This window comes from Harmonia axyridis, chromosome 7 (genome assembly GCF_914767665.1).
Source record: "Harmonia axyridis chromosome 7, icHarAxyr1.1, whole genome shotgun sequence".
Lineage (NCBI taxonomy): Eukaryota > Metazoa > Arthropoda > Insecta > Coleoptera > Coccinellidae > Harmonia > Harmonia axyridis.
The window spans coordinates 33,584,537-33,611,446 of NC_059507.1; the positions used below are offsets into that span (position 1 = coordinate 33,584,537).

At 36.1% G+C, this 26,910-nt stretch overlaps 1 protein-coding gene across 1 annotated transcript in view; it reads right to left on the bottom strand.

Annotated features, from left to right (window-relative positions):
• Positions 1 to 26,910, bottom strand: part of LOC123685230 (cadherin-related tumor suppressor) — a 263,888-nt gene that overhangs the window by 41,921 nt on the left and 195,057 nt on the right. Inside the window, exons 2-3 of the mRNA XM_045624851.1 lie at positions 22,788 to 23,096; positions 5,296 to 5,529 (exon numbers count right to left, since the gene is read on the bottom strand). Coding sequence (XP_045480807.1) covers positions 5,296 to 5,529; positions 22,788 to 23,096 — 543 coding nt within the window. The remainder of the gene's footprint in view (positions 1 to 5,295; positions 5,530 to 22,787; positions 23,097 to 26,910) is intronic.

Here is a 26,910-nt window from a genome sequence, read left to right on the forward strand (position 1 = left end):
GCCGAAATGAAAAGAACGACGTATAGATGTCATTAAAGGTTAAGATGCTTATTTTGATTCTGATCAAGATTTGTTTCGTGAATTGTTATGAAAACTGAAGTTTTTCTCTATTATTTACATTTAAAACGTTTCGGAAGATAGAATTCAATCTCAGAATAATAAACATAGATATAGGGAGCATATGTCATTTTCAGTAAGCAAATTTTGTCTCTAACATATCAAAGGACCCCGCACGTTTTGTATGGGAAATGGCTTTCCGTGAATTTGGCTGAATTTTTGATATGTTGTAGTTCTTGATAAACTGATCAGAAGTGTCCATAGCCACAAAGTTCAAAAATGGACAGTTTTCGAGATATGGAGCTTTGAAAAAGGATTTTTTGCAATTTTCGGGGTCATCAATCGGGGAGCTCTCATTTCTGGTTGGGATGGAATTGGGATGTTCGACGGCCAGAACCCGACTGAGAAATGATCTTCCTTGGTTATTTCAGGCACCGCCATCGATAATTTTTTATACACTGCTCCACATTGGCTATGAAATGAGATACATAATCCAAGATCTTCCATACATCTTTTCATGCCACAAGATGACGCCAGAATAATTCACATGACCGAGAAACGATATATTGTGAGAATTTTTTAAGAGAGACCATAATAACTGAATCCTCATATATCTGATGTCCAATAATATCAAATATGTTAGCCAAAATGTTCATAACCAGGCATCGCGAGCTGTAATGGGGAAAAATGGGAAAATCATAATCATATATCCTCAGGGATCACAATTGTGATCACTATTGATGTCATTTACATATGATATGTGATTTGTTTCTCACAAATCTAGATAATCTGACAATGGGGTGCCAAGACATTTTCCTCAGAATGTTTCGAAAAGGATGATAGCATCTCACAGACAAACGAATCCGTGAAAATGTCTGCAGTTTCGATACAATATAGTACTATCCGGGTAGAAGTCTAAGTGTTGGAAGCAAACTATGAATGAAACTTCCGAAATTAACCCACGAATTCTTGAAAATACAATTTCTTTTTATGAACTTTTTGAACTTCACACATACGAATGAATACTATCTAATTCAGAAATTCAGAAAACAAATTCAAGCGCGCCAAACTACATGAAACAACCGATGACACTAGGAGAGCAAAAGTTGCCAAACTATGAGTTTCAGCAGGCAGATACAAAAAATAATAAATATTCTGCTTATTATAAATTAGACAATTAGGAAAAATATCAGATTTAATCGGGAATAACTTAAATAAATATTATTCATTCAATATAATATCCATTCATAATTATATAGTGAAATTGTGGATTTGAAAATATATCACAATCCGACAACCTAATCTAACCATGTTGGGGACATGTATACTCCTGCTATCTATGTTTCTTAACAACCTAATCTAGTTTTCAAATAAATTTTTACATGTGACAGTGTTGCCTATGTTTCACCAAAATCCTAAAACCTCAGTTGGACTATCCAAGTCGTCTTTAGAGTTCCACTGTTTCGTTCATATACATTCCAAACCTACGCTTCTCTACCGTACTATTTTTCGAGTATTAACACACGACATAAGATCACCATGAATAATAATAAACCGCAAGGTGGTACTGTCATTGTATAGAAATGTATTAGTTTCATGTCCGAAGTGAGACGTTGCATCCGAAGTCATTTCGATTTTTCCGAATTTTTCCGTCCAAACTACAAATGAGTTGCAAATTGGTCTCTTTACGTCGCGTCTGACTCTACCCTAATTTATTAGGTCTGTTTTGCATTGCGGAGATGATCGTTAATCTTACGTTTGAAGTTATGAATACCTTGGAGGTTGAGGTGGATTTTGCATTATGTTATGTCGCAACAATGGCGTAGAGTACCTAGTAGATTAATATCTACCTCAGATTTTAACCATGATTTGAGACAGTAGATTTTAGTTGAAAGTTCTACCATAATAGAAATTTCTGCACTTTCCTTCTCAGTAAGGTTAATACTTTGAAATTATAAAATTTGTTTCGAGCATATTCAATCTGACTTTGGTTCATTCCATAGAGTAATAAACATAGATAGAGGGAGTATACGCAATTTTTACATGTCCCTCACATGGTTAGATTACGTTGTCGGATTGTGATATATTTTCAAATCCACAATTTTATTATATCGTTATGAATGAAATATATTCATTCGAGTGATTCGCGATTAAATATGCAAATTTGAATATTTGGAACCCGATATTTTTTCTAATTGTCGAATTTATAATAAGCAGAATATTCACTATATTCTGTATCTACCTGCTGAAATCCAAGGTTTGGCAACTTTTGCTCTCCTAGTGTCATCGGTTCTTTCGCGCTTGAAGTTTGTTTTCTGAATTTCTGATATATTTAGGCATTTATTTCAATATATTTTGAGTAAATATGAAACGTTGATTCACTATGGGACATAAAAGTGCGTTCTTTGTGGAGAAACTCGTGAATTGATTGGAATATCGTATCACTGATAAGTTTTCATATCCGCGCGCTTCATGACAAATTTGATAGTTCATGTTGGAACTAAATTTGCTTACTGAAAATCTGGATGCCTTCTCTTTTCAATCTGTTCTCTTTCTATTCAAAATTTGGAGATTTCCAATTCGATTTCAATTCACTGACTAAAATTTCATGAATTCCTAATTTTCTGAACTAATTCTCACAATAATCAATTATTCTCTGACACCTTCCAAATGTGAGCAATAAACTACAAATGTTTTTAAGATGAATTTTGCACAGAAACAATATCTATTCACTTCTATCTATTTTTTGTTCTAAAAAATAAGTATGGTATGGGTGATTACCAAAAAGATTAACTCATAAACTTCTAAATTCTGATATATCTTTTAATAGTTATAGTATATTTACGTCCAGTGCATTCGTTAACTCTTTTCGTGTTACTCAATCAGTTTTTCATCTCTATAATAAACAATACGACCATTTCGAGCAATGCACCTGAACCTTCTACTTCTTCATCGTTTTCCGGATAAACTCAAACCAAACACAAGAAACAAAATTCTGAAAGAAACGTCCTCGGGAACACTCTAAATGTAGAGACTTTCTTCTAAGCACCGATGAATACTAAAATATCGTGCATTTGTTGTGTGGCGCTCAAAAACCAGTAATTAATACTGAAAAACACGTCGACTGCGTCATTATAAGGCTAGAATACAAATTGAATTGGTCTGCCACACAGCGAGTCCGGTTAGAATTAAAAAATCCCGGGACATCTTGAGACGAATCCACCAAGAACGCTTCTTGCTTCTTCAGCGCTGAGACCGTTTAGGAGTTAGAAGCGTCCGATTCTAGTTTTATCGAGAACACCCCGCCATCTGTATCTGACTGCCTTAATATTTACAGGCCGCCAGTTTTTCATGTGAGGCTACGAGCGAGGATGCGAAAAACTCTGATTTTCTGTACGAGCCTGTAATTTGCGCAGAAGAACTAACGGAATTGGAATCGAGGCTAGGGATCTGAGCGGAGCAGAGGCTCCTTTAAATGGCACAGTGAACGAGTCAAAACTGAAGAAAACGCCTGAACGGTAACGTGATTGTTTCGAATGAGTAACGATCTCAATTAGTACCTACTATGGAATCCTTCAGATAATTCAGTCGTCTTCGAGCAAGCTTCGATGATTCAGATTCAAAGGTTCATATTTTGATAAAAATAAGCATTTTTCGTAAACATACGTTCTCTTTCAGTGCCGACCTCAAAGAAATAAACATAGATAGAGTGAGCATATTACCTATGTCATTTTCAGTAAGCAAATTTTTATATGGGAAATGGCTTTCCGTGAATTTGGCTGAATTTTTGATATGTTGTAGTTCTTGATAAACTGATCAGAAGTGTCCGTAACGACAAAGCTCAAAAATGGACAGTTTTCGAGATATGGAGCTTTGAAAATGGATTTTTTGCAATTTTCGGGGTTTTTGCTCATCAATCGGGGAGCTCTCATTTCTGGTTGGGATGGAATTTGGATGTTCGGCGGCCAGAACCCGACTGAGAAATGATCTTCCTTGGTTATATTAGGCACCGCCATCGATAATTTTTTATATACTGCTCCACATTGGCTATGAAATGAGATACAAAATCCAAGATCTTCCATACATCTTTTCATGCCACAAGATAACGCCAGAATAATTCATATGACCGAGAAACGACATTTTGTGAGATTTTTTTAAGATAGACCATAATAACTGAATCCTCATATATCTGATGTCCAATAATATTAAATGTGTTGACCAAAATGTTCATAACCAGACTAATATAATTTCAAATTGTTTTTTGTTTATTATCTTTATTGTTATTATTATTATGAATATTACTCTCATTATTATATTGTTTTTGATTGATTTACTCATTCATTTTGCCAACGATCATATCATTAGATAGTATTCATTCGTATGTGTGAAGTTAAAAAGGTTCATAAAAAAAATTTATTTTCAAGAATTCGTGGGTTAATTTCGGAAGAAAAAAGTCTAAATGTGTTAAATCACAAGATCTCGGTGGCCAATTGTGATCACTACAGCAAGGAAACTTTTCTTACAAAACTACAATTGTTTCGTTGTTTGTTGGCAGATAGCGTTAAATGTTCAAAAGTGACAGCTGTCCAGATAGCGGACTATTCCAAATGAAACCCTTTACTGAAAAACCCTGTACCTAAAACGATTATATCCAGTGATTACACGGTGATTACTTAAGCAATCTTCAAGTTTCAGAAAGATTCACTTACTCAGGAAACTTTCACTTGTTCACGCACAATTCGGAACACAATAAGATCGAATTTCATGGTTGCGACGCCCCTGCCTCAATACTATCTAACATTATTCAATATAAAGACACCGGAATAATTAAATGTACACCTCATATTCGCGACAAGTAATCGAATATATCATACACCTCCATATCTATAATTCACCACTACGTATAAACGTTAAATTATCTCGGATAATTATTCTCTCGTACAATTATTCCTCAGTGCCAGAGTGGTCTCGGTACCCACGCATGCAGCTTACCAATATGCCTAATAGGCTATTTTCCTACGAAGAGAACACCTAATTCAACACACCGAATTCGAAGAATTCGAATTGTAGGTGTCGCACATATAAGTGCAAGATTTTCAATTAGAGTGGAGTTAACCATTTGCGTTAATTTGAAATCAATTTCCATTCACTACTTAACGTTTTAATTGAATTCTGAAAAACCTGAACGGGAACCTTGGGGAACCCCGCGAATGGAGAGGATTATCAATGGAAACTTACCTCTTCGTAGTCAAGTCTTGAGGTCAGAGTGAAGATACCACTCTGAGGGTTGAGGGAGAAGACATCGTTGGCCCAATCGCTGATCACTGTGTAGGTGAGCTGAGAGTTGATCCCGAGGTCAGGGTCTACAGCTTGGACTTGTCCCAATTTGGAGCCACGGATCGCATTTTCTGGTATGTCGAAGGAATAGACGCTTTCTAGGAACACCGGTGGGTTGTCATTTGTATCGGTAACCTGAAAAGAAAGTTGAAAATAAGTGGTCAAAATAAAGTGTGTATAGTAAGATCCAATATAAAACAGAAGTATCCTGTTTTCATTTGAATAATCAACAAAATATAGAAAATTGAAAGACGGAATTATTGATGCCGTCTTGAGTTATAATTATACTCCCAAATATTTTGGAGTTAAACTTGATTCTTCTTTGAATTTCAAGGTTCACTTGACAGATTAACGTTTTAAATTCAAGTCGAGGAATGATATTCTTAAAAAATTAGCTGATTCTTCAAGGGGTGCTGATGCCAACACACTTCGTACGGCAGCCTTGGCATTGGTTTTTTTTTTGCTGTTGTTTTGTTTGATTCAATAGTGCTCATGTTCATGAATTTGATGCACAGCTAAACATTTCTATGAGAATTATCTATGGAACTAGGAACTATTACATCTACACCTTTACATTGGTTACCGCCTTATATTCGTAGACAGGTCTCAGACAAGAAATCTTGGGAACAATTTCATTTCTACCTGAATTTATTTCCAATTTTATCTTACCTCCCAGAATCCAGAACTGCCAGATTAAAGTAACTGAAACTTTTATGGATTAATACCTTCCTTCAATCTAATGAAAGTGACTAAGAAATTTGGCGTTAGGAATAGAGTTCTTGTAATGTCTTCAACAAAAGTCTTATCGTTGATCCTTCAGAGAAAGTTCTAGGTTTCAATCGTCCTAGGAAAATTTGGTGAATTTAAAATCGACTTAGTACTAGCCTTGGTCGTTGTGATTGTATGATCTTTCAATGGCACTCTATTGATACACTCTATGTGAGTGTGATGCAGAAGAAACCATTGACCACTTGGTGAATACTTGTCCAATTTATAAATTTCATGGTGGTTTCCAAGCTATCCATCTCAGATCTTCAAATTCCTTTCCAGAATGGGTCGCTAACTTCAAATAATAACAATATGATGGGAAGTAACATTTAGTTCTCCTCTCTAGTTCCTATTTTTGTCTTTTTTTGTTTAAAGATTTAATTATAAAGTTGTCAACCGTTGGTGAAGAGAAAAAATGGAAAAGATTTTGTTTTGGATGGAGAGGAAACCCTTCAATATAAATGTGTCAGCTTATTCTGTAAACGTATACTCAAACTTGTCACTACATCTCTACGAGGTGACAGAGTTTTTGCTGAGGTTTTTATATGTGCTCTTGTATCATACGTTGAAATGTATGATGCCTCGTTTACATTTCCTCTGCTAATACTGAGATTACATCTACACATGCTTTATTGTTTGAAGTTGGTAATTTTTTGAATTGCTTTATCTCAAAAGAATATACGTATATATAATATTAGATATATTTAAAAAAAATTTTTGGATACCAAGGAATAGTAAATTATGCATATATCGATAACAATATATACATATGAACAACTTTGCAGATTGGATATTATATTTATTTAGCACACAAGGCTAGTACTTAGGTTGATTAGATAGATTTAGAATACAACCCAGAATAGCGATTTCAATATTAAATTAATTGTTCCATCTATCATTTTACAAGGAGTAACCTATATATTTTTATCTGCTTTGTTTATTTCATAAGCTGAAACTTTCAAATTGAGTTTTCGAAATTAAATTTTTTCAATTCTTTCCTATACTACCCTCACAGTTCAGTCTTTGTCTCTCTTGTCTCGTATTCAGATTCTCGAATCCAAGACGAATCCCTGCATAATCTTGGGCATGTAAACTCACTAATTATTTTCCTGTTCCTTTTTATCAAGGAAATATACACTACGCCCACCTTGCAGTGATGGTCCATTATCCACTTTGTGTGATTGTTATGTGGATGTTGCGGTCGTACCTCCATGCTGCCTCCAAGGTAATGGTTTTCAGCCAATCTACCATGGAATATCTGCTTTCTAGTTCATGATATACCGTCAAAGATACTGTTATAAGTGAGGGAATTGAATTGTCACGACGCCAAAGGGATAAGTTCGACTATGCTAAGAAAATCGACTCGATACTTCATAACTGACTTGGGCTATCTCACCTTTGCCGGCATCAGGAATAGAAACCTGTTGAAGTTGTTCCTTAACAGATTCAGTTTAGATGGAAAAATTCATTTCACAATTCTCAAAATAATAATGAAGTTGATTAATCAATTAGGTTTGTAAACTCCTAATAAATATGCTTCTATGGATAAAACTCTTTACTCTAACTTTGATCTTATATGTCAGAGTGACGTCTCCTTAATAGTGCCATTTGCCCCATACATTGGTGAAAATTTCATTTTTATGGACTATAATGCCAGACCCCATCATGCGCGCATCGTTCAGGAGTACAATGAAAAGGTTGAAGTCTCTCGAATGGAATGGCCAGCAAGATGTCCAGATCTCAATCCAATTGAGCAGGTTCGGGACAACCTCAATAGAAGGCTGAGAAGTTCAGAAAATCATCCAGCTACTCTTAATGACTTAGGAATCCAACTCAGAGAAATCTGGGAAGGATTAGATCAGAACATTTTAAGATCACTCATTTTGAGTATGAAGCATCGTTGTCGAGCTGTAATTAACGCAAGGGGTGGAAATACCAAGTATTAAATCTCTTATCAGCATTCCAGTATTTTGAAAATTGTTTATTTCTCTTCTTTCACATAAGATTTGGTGAAATCCTGAATTTTTCTTCCATTTAATGTGTCTTGTTTCGTTCAAAACCTTCCTGAGAGAACATAAAAAATAAGTTTTAAAGTCAATGTAGAGTTAACTTTCATTTAAATTGAGATTTTCAGAATGTGCGTTAATTTTTTGCGCAGTGTATTAACCTAACGATAATCAACATAGCTCAGAAGTACCAACATTTTGAGTTTGAGAAATTCAAATCGTGTTTTCGATAAAAAATTACGCCATCGAGAGCTTCATTAGAAGCTGAAGATCCATTTAAGATTGAAATATCGTCATTTTGTGTATATTGCGTTAACTTATTCTTAAGTTTCTCGAACCCGTTGCAAATTTAATTTCGTATCTATTTTTAGAAAGTCGGTCTTTCAGACTGGACAATCTGAGAGATCATTTAAATAACGCATGTCATTAAAACTGAACTGAAATACAAATGGGGAACATGGCATTCGAAGTCGAATTTGTAACCCACTCATTTTATCAATGACAGGATTAATTAGCGACCACTTTAAGTACTCATGTAGTTGGGAGTAATGAATTCGAAAATCTCTGTGCCCATCAAGTGACTAAATGATTCAGCTCCTCCCAACTTACCCACTTTATTGATTTGCAAGTAAGATAACTTCCTGACGTACCTGTTGTATAAGATCGGGTCCAAAAATTCTAGACGAGGCACAGTCGTTTCTGCAATTATCCTTTCAAAAACTATCGCGCTGAAAAGATTGATGACAAACAGAAATTCCGCAATAATAACTAGCTGGAAAACGTGTATTTTCATCTCTTCAATTATCAATCCGTTTTGAGGAGTTTGTTATTATCGTATCAATGTATGTAGCGCTATAATTATAAATAGTATTCTGGTTCAATGAATTGTAGCATTCTGGTTTAATATAAGGAAATGACAAAGGTAATCAGAATCTATTGTAAAAAAGATTATCTCAATTAATTCCAACGAAAGTAATTTTCCTTTTGCATTTGGATGTGAAATTATTAGCTGTACAACTTTGCTTCCGCAGTTTTACAATAGATGGCTGCAGCGGTAAGTAGTAGTCCAAATAAATAGATCGTAAATGTCATACAATAAGCTTAGGTATTTGTAAACATAACGCCATCGAAATATTAGTCGATTTGTGACTGCATCATAAATTTATTCTCGATTAAAAATGTCAGCTTACGAGCCAAATTCCCGTCATTTGAGGGAGGTTTTGATTTTCTGCTTCAATATGAAGAAATCTGGAGGTGAGGCACATTGAATGCTCTCAATACCTTTGGTGAGGCCGCTATTAATGAATATGAATATGAATATTAGTGGAAGATCGTGCCAAGAGTGATTTCAAAGCTTCAAGAACGGTGATTTTGACGTCGAAGACCATCGTGGAAGAGACAAGGTTGTCGAAGACGCAGAATTGAAGGCCTTACTTGATCAAGACTCCTGTCAAACGCAACAAGAATAGGCAAGATAATTGGAAGTGACGCAACAAGCCATTTCAAAATGCCTGAAAGTAATGGGAAGGATTCAGAAACAAGGAAATTGGATGCCGTTCGAGTAGAAGCCGAGAGATGTTGAACGGCGTTTGTTTGCTCGTGAACAACTTCTTGCAAGGCAAAGACGGAAGAGATTTCTGCATCGCATTGTGACTGGAGATGAAAAATTGGTTCATTTCGATAATCCCAAGCGCAGAAAATCATGGGGATATCCGGCCATGCATATACGTCGACTGTCAAACCGAATATTCACGGTTTCAAGGTCATACTCAGTATTTGGTGGGACCAGCTCGGCGTAAGGTATTATGAGTTGTTAAAACCGACTGAAACAATCACAGGCGATCGTTATCGAATGCAATTAATGCCATTTATTATCTATTATTTTTACAATCCTAGATGGCTTCAGTTTTCTGTATCTTGCGTTGTATAAGTCCGATAGGGTTCCACTGAATGCCGTTAGAAAGATGAGATTTCGTAGTACTGTAACGATTTTGCACGCTTCATTCCATGTTACGCTACTGGAATTTTCGAAAACGCGGTAATTTGTTAATTAATCGTATCATATTGTATACCATCGGTCGGAACTCAGATGCGCGGATCTAGAGAAAATCTTCTGAAAGATTTTCAATGATTATTGAGACTTCAGCAAAAATACGTACCTAAGATTTAGATTTCAGTCATTATTAATTCAATTTGAGATTTGGAGTCTGATTTATCGGCGAGAATTGTGTCGGGATTCTCGGTAAGTGTTAACATGAATATTTGTATTCAACAAGTAATAATCTCACCAGAATGAATCGATTTAATTTGAAACAGTAGTTTTTTTCTAGAGTCATCCATCTTGTCGAAACGTATTTCAGGTTTGGTAGAATTCTTTTTGTGTCAAATAATGTCAGCAAAACTCCTTCTCAGGTTTATTTGATAATAAATTTAATGATTTCTTTGTAATTTCTTGGTTAGAAATCCGAGAAGGAGTTGAAAATTCAGTTAACATATTCTAATATCGTTGTTCATTTTCTCAAAGCACCTCCCGCGAGATTGGAACAAAGAAAACCTCCCGTGGGATTGGAACAAAGAAAACCTCCCGTGGGATTGGAACAAAGAAAACCTCCTGTGGAATTGGAACAACAGAAACCTTTCTTGGGATTGAAAAATATCAAGAAGTAGGTACTTCCTTGAGATACAGAATTTGGAATAGTACGTATGTTAAACCACCTTAGGTCCTGAATCTGAAAGAATACCTGCGTAATACCTGGGATTATCACATCAACTTCGTTGAATGGGGATTGGAGTACTATAGCTTTCTGATAAGATCTGCTGTTCAGAAGGCTGAAAATAATTTACAGAAGAGGTTCCATCCTAATAGCAGAGTAACTAATCGTATTAAGTTAAGTTTTTATTTCATTATTTGTTTAGAGTGAAAAGGATCGATCATTGTATATTTCAATTTTATTAAATATGTAAAAACCTGGGTAGGAGTTTTGTTGCCAAATAAGCCAAACCAACCCTAGAAATTAGTCTTTAAAGTCTCATGGGCAATTGTAACGCTACAGTACAAAAACTTCTCAGAAAGTTTTGTGATTACTGACACATTTTAGTTTGAGTGCGCGTCAAAGATGGACACTAGCAAAGAGGATATACGCTATAATTTACACTTTTTTTTCGATAAAGGAGAAAATGCAAGCCAGGCAGCTGAGAATGTGAATAGTGTTTATGGTCCTGATACAGTATGAGCCCATTATGCGCAATTTTGGTTTCGAAGATGCACCACGCACTGACAGGCTGAATTAGGTTATAAATGAGTTTTCCGAATGTAGAGTTTAAAAATATGCAATTATTTCTTTTTGTTGACTTCAATCCAATATTCTGCTAGACCATAGAGATAGGTATCGACTTCAAAAAACGTTTTCTATAGATTAAATTACCTTATACAATCCTACTGATTCTCAAGGAAGCGTTTACCATTTCTCCACCAATTATTCAATCTAATATTACTAACTAATGCGAATCATTCATTCCATACCTCGAAGTAACGCGAAATATCCTCTGCAAAAGCCTCCAAGAGACGTCTGTACATCTCACGAATGACAATTAATCAGCATCCATACGGACAAAACATCAGGAAACGTAACTATGATAAGGCAGTTTTTTCAAAACCGGCCTATCTCCTCAGACCGTCGGTAACATCAGCAGTTTATCATAGCAGCCTCTGCCTGCACCACCGAGGAGAAATGCAGATCGGACAGATTTCATACTAACTACGACCATGGGAGCAATGAACCATAATTGTCGATGGCACCAGTCGATTATTCTCTATGTGTGTGTGTGTACTGCTATCTACCTCACCATTTCTCTCTCGGCTCTTTGTACAATTATTAATGTCCCTGAGAGCTCGCGCGCGAAAAATTTACCGGCATTTTGCGACATCTGTTGATCGGTTTTCGAATTCCGAACGATCTACACAAATCACTCAAACGGCCATCATCTCTTATATTTTCGATTGATAAATACCTGAGAGCCGGTCTTGGAGCAGTCGCGCGGTTTTATGTTCCCTCCTAGACGTTTGCAAAAAGGTGTGGCCTTTATCTTGCGGGAATACTTTACGCCTCTATTATTCATCATTAATGCGCGGCGATGCTTGTGGAAAAAATTTAGATGCGCTTTTCGACGGGGCTGCGTTGGGTGAGGTTAGTTCGCGACGTTAGAACGCATTGGGGTCTTATTTCGATTACCTACTTGAAAAAATTGTAGTTTTGTAATGACGGAGTACAGCCAGTCTGAAAAATAGTTTGAATTTAACTGAACAACAGAACAACGTCATTCAATGACACCCAGATGGCATCACCAGTTTGCATACCATTATTTCTTCTCGTATAAACTTTTTTTTATTGGTAAGACCTAGATAGTATAGAAAAGAGTAAATGATTGAATTTGGAGAAAAAATTGTGAAGGTTTTTTCATGTAAACAATTTTTGCTACTTAAATATTGTAGTCGTCTTTTGCAAGTTTTTTAAATTTTACAACAAACCAGCTGTTCGAGGAGATCCAAAGTCGATGTTTAATTGTTGTTAAAATGCCTAAAGCACGAGTACGCGGAATTTATCGCCAGCTAAGTGAATTTGAAAGGGATCCAGGAGTAATGCCCAAAATCGAATAAGAGTAGGCACCGGACGTTGAAGGGGCACAAATGAAGTTCAAGATCGACGTCGTAAGACTTATGGCCATTAGAGACCAATTTGCGAGAACTCGATCTTTGGCTGATGAGTGGTTAGGCGTCTGAATTGTTTACTGCCGGATAAGGTCTTTTGGACTGCAGCATTATCGACCCCAACTTGTGTTAACTTTGACGGTTGAGCATCGCCGGCAACGATTACAGTGGTGCATAGAAAGTCATCATTGGAATGTGGAATGGCGTCAGGTCGTATTTTCTGATGAATCTCGATTCCGCTTGGGTGCACATGATGGCCGAAGATGGGTTAAACGACGTCGGGGAGAAAGACGAGAACCTCCGTTTGATGTTGAACGTCATGTACACTGGACAGTAGGCGTTATGGTATGGGATGCTATTGCACATGCAAGTAAGTTACCTTTAGGTTTATTCGAGGTAACATGACAGCACTGCGTTACCTTCAGGAAATAGTGGAGTCATATGCTCTCCCTTACCTCAAACGGCTCGAGAATCCAATATTTCAGCAAGATAAAGCCCGAACTCATGTAGCCAGAGTTAGTTTAAACTTTTTCGAAGCGACCCAAGTGAATCTTTTGCCATGGCCACCCAGATCCCCCGATCTTTCGCCCGTAGAGCATGTTTAGGACATCATGGGTAGAAGGCTTGGAAATTTACTCCAGCCCCCACGGACTTTGGTGTCTCTGAGACAAGAAGTACAGGTAGCTTGGGATAGACATCTTATTGCATCAATGCCAAGACGTGTCGATGAGTGTATAGATAATCGCGGTGAAAAAACATATTCCTAACAAATTTATCACAAAAAATTGTAAACCATTCGCTTTTTTCTCCAAATTTCAATCATTTACCTTGCTATACTATTTATGTTTACCAAAAAAAAAAATTAAATTTAAACACCTCCTTCTGGGTGTTTAAGTTTCTTTGTCAGTTAGTATATTTTGAGTCTAAGAGTGACTTAATTTGTGTTTTAATTCAATACAAACAGATAATAATCCAGATAGGTGAGGAACAAAAAACTGTGAATTAAATTTTGTTTTGTTTTTTTTTCTGTTTTTCATCTTCCTTCGAAATATTCATAAGATATAATTTAGCAATGATTGTACCATTTGGAGTCCTTAAGTCTATTTTCCCACCCAATCTTAGCTCAAACTAATCGACCGCAGTAATTTTAGCGATTGCGCATCTGCAAACGCAATACCGACATCATGTTACCCAACACCACCGATACGCTAGGCGCATCGAAGAACAAGATTCGATAACCGCAGCATTAACGGCGTCCATACTTCATTCGGCACTATCTCGTCAGTTTTTCAGTGAAAATCACCAAGGCAGTTCGCTTATCAGCCCATCCTTGTACACCTATCATTCTCAGCATCCCAGATAAGAGCGGTCCGAGATGACACAGAGCCATACATCTCACCAGCTAGCAAACCTAGTGCTCCTTTGAGAGAAAACGCCTCTTTATTGCGATCGTGCCTAGATCGTAAGGGAGCCACACATTTCCGCATTTTCTAGCTTTGATTTATCCCAATGGGTTCCATTCAGGTGCAAATCATAGGGGTTTGGCCGGAATAGGAAAAGGCTGGTTGTCCTGGGGGTCAGTTGTATACACCCACGTGATCCTTTGTTAGATGCCGATACGTCTAGGTGATAAGTGATATGGGTTGAATAACGAAGGATTTGGTAGTTGAATTTTACTGATAAAGTTGTAGAATAAGAAGATCTTTCGATTTATAGGATTTACAAAAAATGTGGTTACTATATTGTTTGAATTCATTTATGTTATAAAGGGTGTTTTTTTTTAGAGCTATAGAACTTTGAATTGCAATAAAACAACGATGGATTATTTGATTGACATGATTTTATTTATCCGCAAGATAATCTTGTGGCATTACATTTTAATAATGATTTCTGGCATATGACCGCCACGGCTGGCTCGGATGTAGTCCAATCTGGACGTCCAATTTTCGATGATTTTTTCCAACATTTGTGGCCGTATATCGGCAATAACACGGCGAATGTTGACTTCCGAAAGGTCAAGGGTTTGAGGCTTATCCGCATAGACCAATGACTTTACATAGCCCCACAGAAAGTAGTCTAGCGGTGTTAAATCACAAGATCTTGGAGGCCAATTCACAGGTCCAAAACGTGAAATTAGGCGATCACCAAACAACCAAACTTTCAATAAATCTATTTCGGCACGAGCTGTGTGATATGTTGCGCCGTCTTGTTGGAACCACAGCTCCTGGACATCATGGTTGTTCAATTTAGGAATGAAAAAGTTAGTAATCATGGCTCTATTCCGATCACCATTGACTGTAACGTTCTGGCCATCATCGTTTTTGAAGAAGTACGGACCAATGATTCCACCAGCCCAGAAAGCGCACCAAACAGTCAGTTTTTCTGGATGTAACGGTGTTTCGACATACACTTGAGGATTAGCTTTACTCCAAATGCGGCAGTTTTGTTTGTTGATGTAGCTATTCAATCAGAAGTGCGCTTCATCGCTAAACAAAATTCGCTCATGAAAATCGGGAACAACAAAAATCTCATTTTAGGCCTATTTGCACTATTTGCAAGCGTTGTTCAGGCGTCTATTCTTGATGAATTGCCAAACCAAACCGAGAATAAATCACTTGACAGCTGTTAAATCGGTCGTCATCTTGAACAGTAATGCCAACTTAAAGTTATATACCTCGAAAAAAACACCCTTTAGTTGGCAAAGTGACATATAATTCAAGTGTACTTCTATGTTTGCAATTTTTAATGTTACATATACCTACAACATTGCTTTCGCCGTTTTTTTTTCCGAAATTGAGGCTTATTTACTGTTCAATTATACTAATAAACATTTTTCTATGCTTAAGGCCACATAAGACAAGATGAGTCACGTTTTATTTTGCAATCCTGTACAGATATAAGATGAAGAATTGAAAATATATATGGAACATTAAAGGATTCGATTAGAACTATTGAAGAAGAATAAATCAATTTGAGATTCAAGGGGTTTTCCAATAGTAATCTACTTTTTTTGTTCATATTTAGTCTTAGGAGTACCTGAAATATCAATTCGATAATGAAAATTACCCATAAAAATGTTCAAATCGGGCAAAAACTATTCCAAATCCAGAATTCATACATTAAAATGAAAAGTAAATGAAATTTGATTCTAATGTCTAGAGATTAATAACTGTTCAATAGTTAAAATTATTTGAATACATCCTGAGAGTGATTCTCATTCATCTGAGACTTTATTGTAAAAAACTGATTATACATTTATGATTCGAAGTATTGTCTATTGCTGGTCGCTAGTTTCTCACATCTTTCGGGCAGGGTACGAATCTCGCTTTGAAAAAACTGCTCATCTTTTGGAGTAATTCAAAATTTACTTCTTCATAAGATCGGAAGTGCTGGTCAGCCAGGCCGTGTTCCATTGATCGAAACGAGTGATAATCCGAGGGAGCAACGTCTGGAGAATACGGTGGGTTTGGTAAGATTTGCCAGTTGAACGTTTCCAATTATGTCTTGACCACTTCCGTCTTTGCCTTGCAAGCAGCTGTTCACGAGCAAACAAACGCCGTTCAACATCTCTCGGCTTCAACTCGTACGGCACCCAATTTCCTTGTTTCTGAATCGTTCCCATGACTTTCAGCCGTTTTGAAATTACTTGAGCCGTCACTTCCAATGATCCTGCCAATTCTTGTTGCGTTTGAAACGAGTCTGCATCAAGTAACACCTCCTTTTCTGCATCTTCGACAACCTTTTCTCTTTCACCGGCCATATGACCTTCGACGTCAAAATCACCGTTCTTGAAGCGTTGAAACCACTCTCGGCACGATCTTTTACTAAAAGTGACCTCACCATAGGTATTTGAGAGCATTCGATGAGCCTCAGGCGCAGATTTCTTCATATTGAAGTGGAAAACTGAAACCTCCTGGAAATGACGAGAATTTGGATCGTAAGCTGACCTGTTTGATCGGGAATTACTTTATGATTCAGACACAAATCAACTGATATTTCTTCAGGTAGACAACACTTGAATATTGAGTGAAAACGAGAGACGTATAGAAGCTTTCTTGCAAAAATGAGGTGGAAGTCATAATTTCAAATTTTCTGTTGCAGCAAACTCTTGGAGCAAAGTAAGACAACAGTATGAGCCAGTAAATTCTGCTACTTTATAGGCAGAACATTAGATCAGATACACTTCCCTGCATGGATGTTCACCGAGACAACTCACTGTTCGATGCATCTCAAAATTATCGCCAGCATCCGTCTGTGATCAAGGATCGGCCCGACCAGGGCATCGAAGATCGGTACCTGAACAACTTCAAGGCTACAAGAGGCCAAATGCAGGCGATTCGCAGGTCATCTCGCAAGAAATTCACACAGAGAAATGACATGAACATATCTATATCATTAATAACAGCCAATCATACAACTGCTTGTCATGCATGTTTTAAATATTTCCTACAAACGAACACCAACAGTCGTCGGAGGGAACAAAACTATTGAAAGGAATGAAATGTGATGTACATGTTCGGATAGAACTCAATAAATCATTACCGGATGATGGATGTTGTACAAGGTAATGTTGCCGATATGGCAACTTTCCGACCTGCACAGATGCATTTCTGACCGGCAAAAATGCATCATGGGAGGATGGACGAATTCTTCCCAAACCAATCGGTAGGGAAGTAAAGGGTGTTTTTTTTAGAGCTATAGAACTTTAAATTTCAATAAAAAACGATGGATTTTTCGATTGACATGAATTTTATTTATCCGCAAGATAATCTTGTGGCATTACATTTTGAATATGATTTCTGGCATATGACGGTTGGCTCGGATGTAGTCCAATTTGGACGTCCAATTTTCGATGACTTTTTCCAACATTTGTGGCCGTATATCGGCAATAACACGGCGAATGTTGTCTTCCAAATGGTCAAGGGTTTGTGGCTTATCCGCATAGACCAATGACTTTACATAGCCCCACAGAAAGTAGTCTAGAGGTGTTGAATCACAAGATCTTGGAGGCCAATTCACAGGTCCAAAACGTGAAATTAGGCGGTCACCAAACGTGTCTTTCAATAAATCGATTGTGGCACGAGCTGTGTGACACGTTGCGCCGTCTTGTTGGAACCACAGCTCCTGGACATCATGGTTGTTCAATTCAGGAATGAAAAAGTTAGTAATCATGGCTCTATACCGATCACCATTGACTGTAACGTTCTGGCCTTCATCGTTTTTGAAGAAGTACGGACCAATGATTCCACCAGCCCATGAAGCGCACCAAACAGTTAGTTTTTCTGGATGTAACAGTGTTTCGACATACACTTGAGGATTAGCTTCACTATAAATGCGGCAGTTTTGTTTGTTGACGTAGCCATTCAACCAGAAGTGCGCTTCATAGCTTAACAAAATAAAATGGACGTAGTAAAATTGCACTATTTGCAAGCGTTGTTCAAGCGTGAGTCTATTCGTGATGAATTGCCAAACCAAACTGAGAATAAATCACTTGACAGCTGTTAAATCGGTTGCCATCTTGAACAATAATGCCAACTCAAAGTTATATACCTCGAAAAAAAACACCTGTTACTATTGACGAATATTTAATAAAAGATAAATCAGATTTTGCACTGTTTATTCAAATTCTATTCTCTTCTATAAAATGCAGTTCCATAGAACTGTAATAGTTTTTGAAAAATTTATTGATACTGAGTGAGAGCTGATTGATGAAAAAATGTCTTACTTCAGAAAATGAAACAATAAAAAATTAAAAATAATGATAAACTCGAAGCTCACTAGGGGCATTAGCAGTAAGTCTTCCAAATCAGATCAGCTTTATGAAATTTGCACCATCTCATAAGGCTTTAATAATGATTCCCAAAACTATAACTTTTCTGTTTCCGCCTTTTTGATGAATGTTCTGTGTTCTATTGACCAATTCTGACATCAGATGCTTAATAGGTATGTCAGTTTTTGCAGAAAAATATTGAAACAATCTCACCATATAATTCTCATGGAATTTTCCATAATCAATTCGCACATATCAAAATATATTAAAATAAATACCTAAATATCTCAGAAATTCAGAAAACAAACTTCAAGCGCGCCAAACGACGTGAAACAACCGATGACACTAGGAGAGTCAAACCTTGGATTTCAGCAGGTAGATACAGAAAATAATAAATATTTAGCTGATTATGAATCCGACAATTAGGAAAAATATCGGATTCCAAATATTCAAATTTTCATATTTAATCGGGAATCACTCAAATAAATATATTTCATTGAATATAATATACTTTCATAATGATATAGCAAAATTGTAGATTCGAAAATATATCACAATCCGACAATGTAATCCAACCATGTTGGGGACGTGTAAAAATTGCGTATACTTCCTCTATCTATGTTTATTACTGTACTCTAGTAGTGTGCAACATTTTCACTCATCGCGTTCATTTTTTCTCCTCAAATCTCAAATGATTACAGTTTCAAAAGTGATAAATGTTCATTTGGAAAACCCTTTATTAGGAAATATAGATAGCTGTTAATTTCGAGAGAGTGCGATAAGAATCTGGAATTTTTCTTTTCAATTTTGTTCTTCTCTTAACATTGAACTGAGTGCTAATATCGAGAAATCTATTTTGTTTTTTCAGCATAAGATATGCAAATAAATATTTGCTCTGGGAAGTTGGCTAAGAATTACAAAAATAGTCAATAGTTATTCAAAAGAATACAAAAAGATCGAACGAAGAGAGAAACAAACGCAAGAAGAAGGGACTAGCTTTCCGATTTGTGAAACCTGTCAATTATTTATGATAAACTCATATGGCTTCGAGATCCGTTTTATTTATATCCTCACGTTGAAGGAGAACTGACCAGGTTTGCTGTTGAAAGGCGAATATGTTCATGGGGTATTGTCAGTTAATTGTTTATAACTGAAAATGAGCGAGAAATGATGTTGGGTTTTGCTGGATACCGGCTTGGGAATTCAATAACCATCGATATAAAAAAGCTGAGGATGGTATAACGTTATTTGAACATCGTGAGCAATTGACCTGCAAAAGATCTCTGTTGGGTGTGTTGGTCGAAATGAGTCACGATTCGCATGGGTATATGCTGAGCTGTTTCTGATCTCGCTCGGAAACTTCTAACATATGAGAATCCAATAATCACATCAGAAAATATTATATGAGACCTCAGAGTAACAAACATACTTAGAGTATATATCATTTTCAGTAAGCAATTTTGTCCCCATCATGAACTTTCAAATTTGACATGAAGCGCGCAGAAATGAAAACATATCAGTGATACGATATTTCACTCAATTCGCGAGTTTCTCCGCGTAGAACGCACTTCTCATGTCCCATAGTGAATCAATGTTTCATATTAACTCAAAATATATTGAAATAAATACCTAAATATATCAGAAATTCATAAAACAAACTTCAAACGCGCGCAAAACGATGGGAAACAACCGATGACACTAGGAGAGCAAAAGTTGCCAAACCTTGGATTTCAGCAGGTAGATACAGAAAATAATAAATATTCTACTTATTATAAATTCCACAATTAGGAAAATTATCGGATTCCAAATATTCAAATTTGCATAGGTATTTAATCGGGAATCACTCTAATAAATAATTTCATTCAATATAATATACATTCATAACGATAAAGTACAATTGTGGATTTGAAAATAAATCACAATCCGACAACATAATCTAACCATGTTGGGTACATGTTAAAATTGCTTATACTCCCTCTATCTATGTTTATTACTCTATGTATAAGACTATTTTTGGGAATATCCCCAGAAACTATTGAAGAAGAAAATGTGACGTGAAGAGCTCTTGAGCACTCCATCATTTCTACGCTTATTATGGCTTTGGGGACCACTTAAGTGTATATAGGATATATATGTGGTCTTCATATTCAGCTGCAATTGGTGCATGAATGAACAAGCGCTCAAAAGATCCGGACTTCATGTCAGTGGTTTCCCCATTTCTTTTTATATAGTCTACTTGAATTTTCTATGATTCTGGGAAGGAAGTCAACACAAAATTTTGCAGGAAACTGTAAATCTGTTAGCAAAATCTCAACCTGATAGTATCTCTAATCACGTAAATATTGGGTAGATATTCTTTTCCAATATTATCTTGAATTTCCTATGGGTTTGCTTATGTGTTCAGGTTGAAGTTTTGCAGGATGTTTCAATAGTATCTTCTAAAACAAGTTGCAGAATGGGCTCTTATTCCAACACGAACTCGATATTCGAAAACGAGAAACGAAAAAGCGAGTTTTCGAACGCATGTGTTGGAATTGACTTCTGCAACGAGTATTGACGATATTTTCTCTATTTCAATCAAGTTCTGTGAAATATATTCGAAATTCAATGCAAAATTCAGATAATACCTCCTAGTGATTTTGTATTGTATCTTGACAGTTGCTGTGACGGTTACGAAAATTGACAGATTACGGCATTTGAATCTGAATCGTACTTTTCGAATTCTGAAATAATTTATAATTAGGCATTAAATTCATGAATTATGTCTGACCAAATCGATTAAACACCACCAGAATCAAGGGATATTGCGAATAATGTTGCAAATCGTTTCACTATATCCAAATTATATTATATCGACAATGGACTAGTTTTCATTTTTTTGATTTTGATGTAAGTACCTATCAGTACTAGCTGTCTCTTTCTGATAATAAAAATAGTAAGGTGTAAGTTGGTTTGAAATAAGTTATTGAGTAAAAATAACTTTGCTTTTTCACGAAGCCTTCTTCCATTATGATGACATAAAAACAAAACTCGAGTTAAAACTACACTGTACAACTACAAACGGCGCGAGAGCCTTGGCGCGGCTAAGTTTTTAAACGTAATTTATGGTGTAGCGATCACAGGCAAGTGGCGTGACGTCACAGACGAGTCGGATACCAAAGACGTTCCGCGCTTAAATACGTAAATTTAAATAATCTATTTCTCAGTCATTTATTGATGGATTTTCAAAATTTTTTCACTGATGTATCAATTTTGCTCTATGTTTCAATTCTATCATGTCAAATATAGTATTATCAACATCACTAAACTAGTCCATTGAAGTGTGTTGAAATTTGATAGGAACGGAAGTCAGTGTAGACAACCACAAAACGAAAAATATAACTGAAAACAATGCTGTAATGAGTTCATTACAGCACTGTTTCGAGTACAGTAATGAAGTCATTACGATACTGAAATAGAGAATAGTAATTTACGTAACAAGTCCGGAAAATAGGGTTTTTTTGGACGAATAGACAAAATTCCAGGACGAGCGTAAGCGAGTCCTGGAAGTCTGTGAGTCCAAAAAAACCATTTTCGGGCGTGTTGCGTACAATATTTTTTCGGCAACCATGTAAAATAACACTATCGCTGCTGCTTTCCATATTTTATTGCGATTGCGATAAAAAAACATGCAAATTTTTGACAACTAATTTCATATGAACTGTCAGCCGTTACCTCGGTTGCTATGGATTCTATGATTCTTTTCCGGCCTAGTCCGGGAAGTACGTACTTTCCGGACTAGGCCGGGAAATGCTACTTTCTCAGAGAAAAAGCGTCCGGGAAGTGAGCACTTTCCGGACGGTTGCCGAAAAAGCAAGTTTATTTTCTTTTCCACGAATCGAGTTGACATAAACATAACGAATATTTAATCTTCTTCTTTTTAGTGTGCCATATCAAGTCCTCTTGACGTTAGCGATTAACATAATGAAAGGTTTTTTTTAAGTGATAAATATTTCGAAATAATTACAATAATCATAGAAGGCATGTTAAGGGGCTGTTTAAAAAAAACGCGGTCGCTTTTATGACGAATGCCATTTTCAAGGTCGAACTCATAGACAAGGAATAAGGATTATTTTATGGTATAAAAATGTCAACTACTCACCTCTATGGTCACTGTGGCATCGGTGAACTGGTTACCATCCCCAGCCCTAACGATCAACTTGTACACATCCTTCGTTTCTCTGTCCAGTGCTTCGACCAATTGCACCACTCCAGACTCCTCGTCTATAGCGAAATGCCCATCATTCCCTTTAATGATCGTATATCTTAATTCCCCTATAGAATCTGGATCATCCGCTTTGACCGTTGCCACACTCTGTCCAGGACCAAGATCTTCGGATACCGTATAGTGCATTGGCAGGTCCTTGAAAGATGGCGGGCTGTCATTTTTATCCAAGACCGTTATCTGAACCTGCAACAGACCATAGATAATTAGATGTTTTCGAGGCATGACTATTGATAAATTGATGAAATGTTCGATGATTATCGAATGACGTTACAGTCGATTTGATACGTTTAATTCGTTAGAGATTTATAGTTCGTTTATTATTTATCTAGCAGTTCAGAACAGAAAAAGGTTGGTACGTCTCTTTCTATTATTTACTCTTAGACTGACCGCAATGGACGTATCTATTATTATCTTCTGAAATCGTTAAGCCTTAAGGTACGATACACGTTTCATCATTTGAATAGGTAAACGCTTTGAATTGTAAACTAACTCATAACTTCTGAAAGGTTGAACAACACAAATTCCAACTGATGTGTTGTCGAATATATCGTCAATCAAATAATTCTCAGAGCATAATCGTCTAACCTACAGTTGGGTTATTTGAAATTTTGATCAATCTGTATAAACCTTGAGGTTCATGGAGCCTTTAAATTGAACAGGTCTCTTTTCACTCGAACATTCACTATTTCATCGAAATTATTCGAATTGTTTTTGGAAGCATTTATCATAATGCCTTCAATGTGAATTGTGATCATTGAAATGAATATTTTCTTATTAGATAATCATATTTATTTTCATGATCAAAATTCACACTAACAAAAAAAGATACTTGAAATACTTGATTACATACAGTGAGGTCCATACAAGTACAACGAAACTATCATTTAAATAAGCATCTAAAGAATATGGTTTAAGGTCAATAAGTAGTTCTTCTTCTGCGAAATTCTTTACGTCAGTTAGGACTTGATAATTTTTGGGCAATTTGCTGTACAAAGTAAGGCACATACATGTATAGGGTGTTTTTTTCGAAGTATATAACTTTAAGTTGGCATTATTGTTCAAGATGGCGACCGATATAACAGCTGTCAAGTGATTTATTCTCAGTTTGGTTTGGCAATTCATCAGGAATAGACTCACGTCTGAACAACGCTTGCAAGTAGTGCAATTTTATTTCGAAAATAATGGTTCTGTTTGGAATAAGTTTCCATTTCATTTTGTATAGCGATGAAGCGCACTTCTGGTTGAATGGCTACGTCAACAAACAAAACTGCCGCATTTGGAGAGGAGCTAATCCTCAAGTGTATGTCGAAACACCGTTACATCCGGAAAAACTGACTGATGCGCTTTATGGGCTGGTGGAATCATTGGTCCGTACTTCTTCAAAAACGATTATGGTCAGAACGTTACAGTCAATGGTGTATAGAGCCATGATTACTAACTTTTTCATTCCTGAATTGAACAACCATGATGTCCAGGAGCTGTGGTTCCAACAAGACGGCGCAACATGTCACACAGCTCGTGCCACAATCGATTTATTGAAAGACACGTTTGGTGACCTCCTAATTTCACGTTTTGGTTTTATGATTTAACACCGCTAGACTACTTTCTGTGGGGCTATATAAAGTCATTGGTCTATGCGGAAAAGCCACAAACCCTTGACCATTTGGAAGACAACATTCGCCGTGTTATTGCCGATATACGGCCATAAATGTTGGAAAAAGTCATCGAAAATTGGACGTACATATTGGACTACATCCGAGCCAGCCGTGGCGGTCATATGCCAGAAATCATATTATTTAAAATGTAATGCCACAAGATTATCTTCCGGATAAATAAAATTCATGTCAATCGAATAATCTATCGTTGTTTTATTGCAATTTAAAGTTCTATAGCTATAAAAAAAAACACCCTTTGTTAGACATTTCTCTATGATAGAGTGAGAGAGCATTTCTGAAGATGGTATGAGTAGATGCATCTGGTCATATTCATTTGAACGCTCGATCGTTCATGCGCCTATTGACAATCACATAACTGTTCTATGTATGAGATGATTTTGTATGATGAGGAAAAAAATAATTCCCGCTAAAATTTTCAAAGTTTACATTCTGGAATATATAGAAATCAAAATTCTCATTACACCCATAAATTTTTTCAACGCAAATTCGTAGAGTACTCTTTTTTATAGTTGTTTTCAGGATAATTGAACAAATATTCTGAGAAATATAAAGCAATTTAATTGCTTCCAGCCAAAACCACTTCCTGCCGAATCAACCAATGGTCTACCCAGTGTCCAAAAAACTTCATAACCAAAGAACTATATAAAATATAGTCATTAAACGTCATCGTGTCTTTGAACTTTCCTCCCACTTTGTCCGTCTTATTAATACAAGTCCCAGAACTCTATAACTTAATAACTGATTATCATATTCTATAATTCATAGGTTGCTTGGGTTTACTATTAATTATATTCTGAATTTTCTTTATGACCCATCGTAAACATGAAATTCGACACGAAAATTATGTTAAGTCATCGCTTAAATCTTCTGCGTTGGTCCTCTTTACAATTATGTAATCCGCATTGTTTTTATGCTAATTTTACAGCGTTTTTCTCGATTCTCGCATCTTGTAAGTAGGGATTCACGGCTTGGCTTCATTTTCAAGCTACTTGGCTTGAGCTTGTTTTAAATAGAAACATAAATTTAATCACAATAAACCATAACAAAAGAAAAAATAGTAAAAAAATAAAGTTGCTTAATATTTGAGAAATTTCAAGGCTTTGTTTGATTTCATCATTTTCCATTCAGGATCTAAGACACATAAAGCATCTTATAGATTTGTCGCCTTACCTATGGCAGGTTTTGTTAACTGTAATATCAGCTCTGGAAAATTGTCTTTCAACAGGAGCTGATGATGAAATTAAAAAATCCTTGGCCATTTTTGCTAAGTTTGGGATTTCTGAAACTACCAATATATTCCAAAGAAATGTGAGAAAACTACTAATAAAGTTACACTGGCGAATGCTTCAGTCTCTCGGCGCTCGAGGAATCCCCTTATTTAGTCTGAGCGCGCAAGAGATTGCAGAAATATATGCCCTGCGACGCGTGCATATCAAGCTCAAATAATATCAAGAGCTTCATATCAAGTCAAGCAATAAATATCTAAAATCAAGTCAAGTCAAGCTAAAGTACGTAATTTTCCACGAGCTTGATTTTCAAGTAAAGTAGTTGGTTAAAATGTCAAGCTACTTGGCTCGATGGCTACTTGTAAGGTAGCAATTCTGTGTTGAGTTATATCGATGTAACTCAAGAAAGCAGATTTAACTCTTCCATCCAATAAATGAAACGATATAGCTTCAGAAAGCGCGAATAGTTTTCAGAAATATGCAAATTAATATTCTTGGCAACACAAGTCAAAGTCAAAAATTCTTGCTCCATTTTATATCGGTATCATGCGAAAAGTCATCAAGAGGAGAATGTCAGAAATGTAACCATTCTTTCACTACTGCAAAATTACTTCCTTATAGTCGAATTTACGATACTACTGTTATGTTTTGGAGAAACTCATAACTAATAATGACAAAAAATACTTCGTATAGGTCTTGAAGAACCAGTCGTTCTTCTAGACCTATAAAGCATTGTTCTATTCTAGATATCCTAGAAAATCTGTCGATTTTTCAATTTGAAATCAACCGAAAAATACTATGTGGGTAGGATGTTCATAATGTTAAAAAAACACTAAAACATCAAATAATGATGATTTTTTGTGAATGGGCCATGAATTTTCTATGTTTAAATAAGAGGATTATTACTTTTGATTTTTAAAAGTAGTAGGTAATTGATGATACAAACATCCTTGTTGTTATTATGGCTACTATGCATTTGGGAGCATTGTTTTATTGAGTAGGCATTGGAGGGAAAAAAACCAATCTGATCTAGCTGTCATCGCTATGAATTATTGTTATTATTATTGATTCTTCTTTTATATGGGAAATCCATTG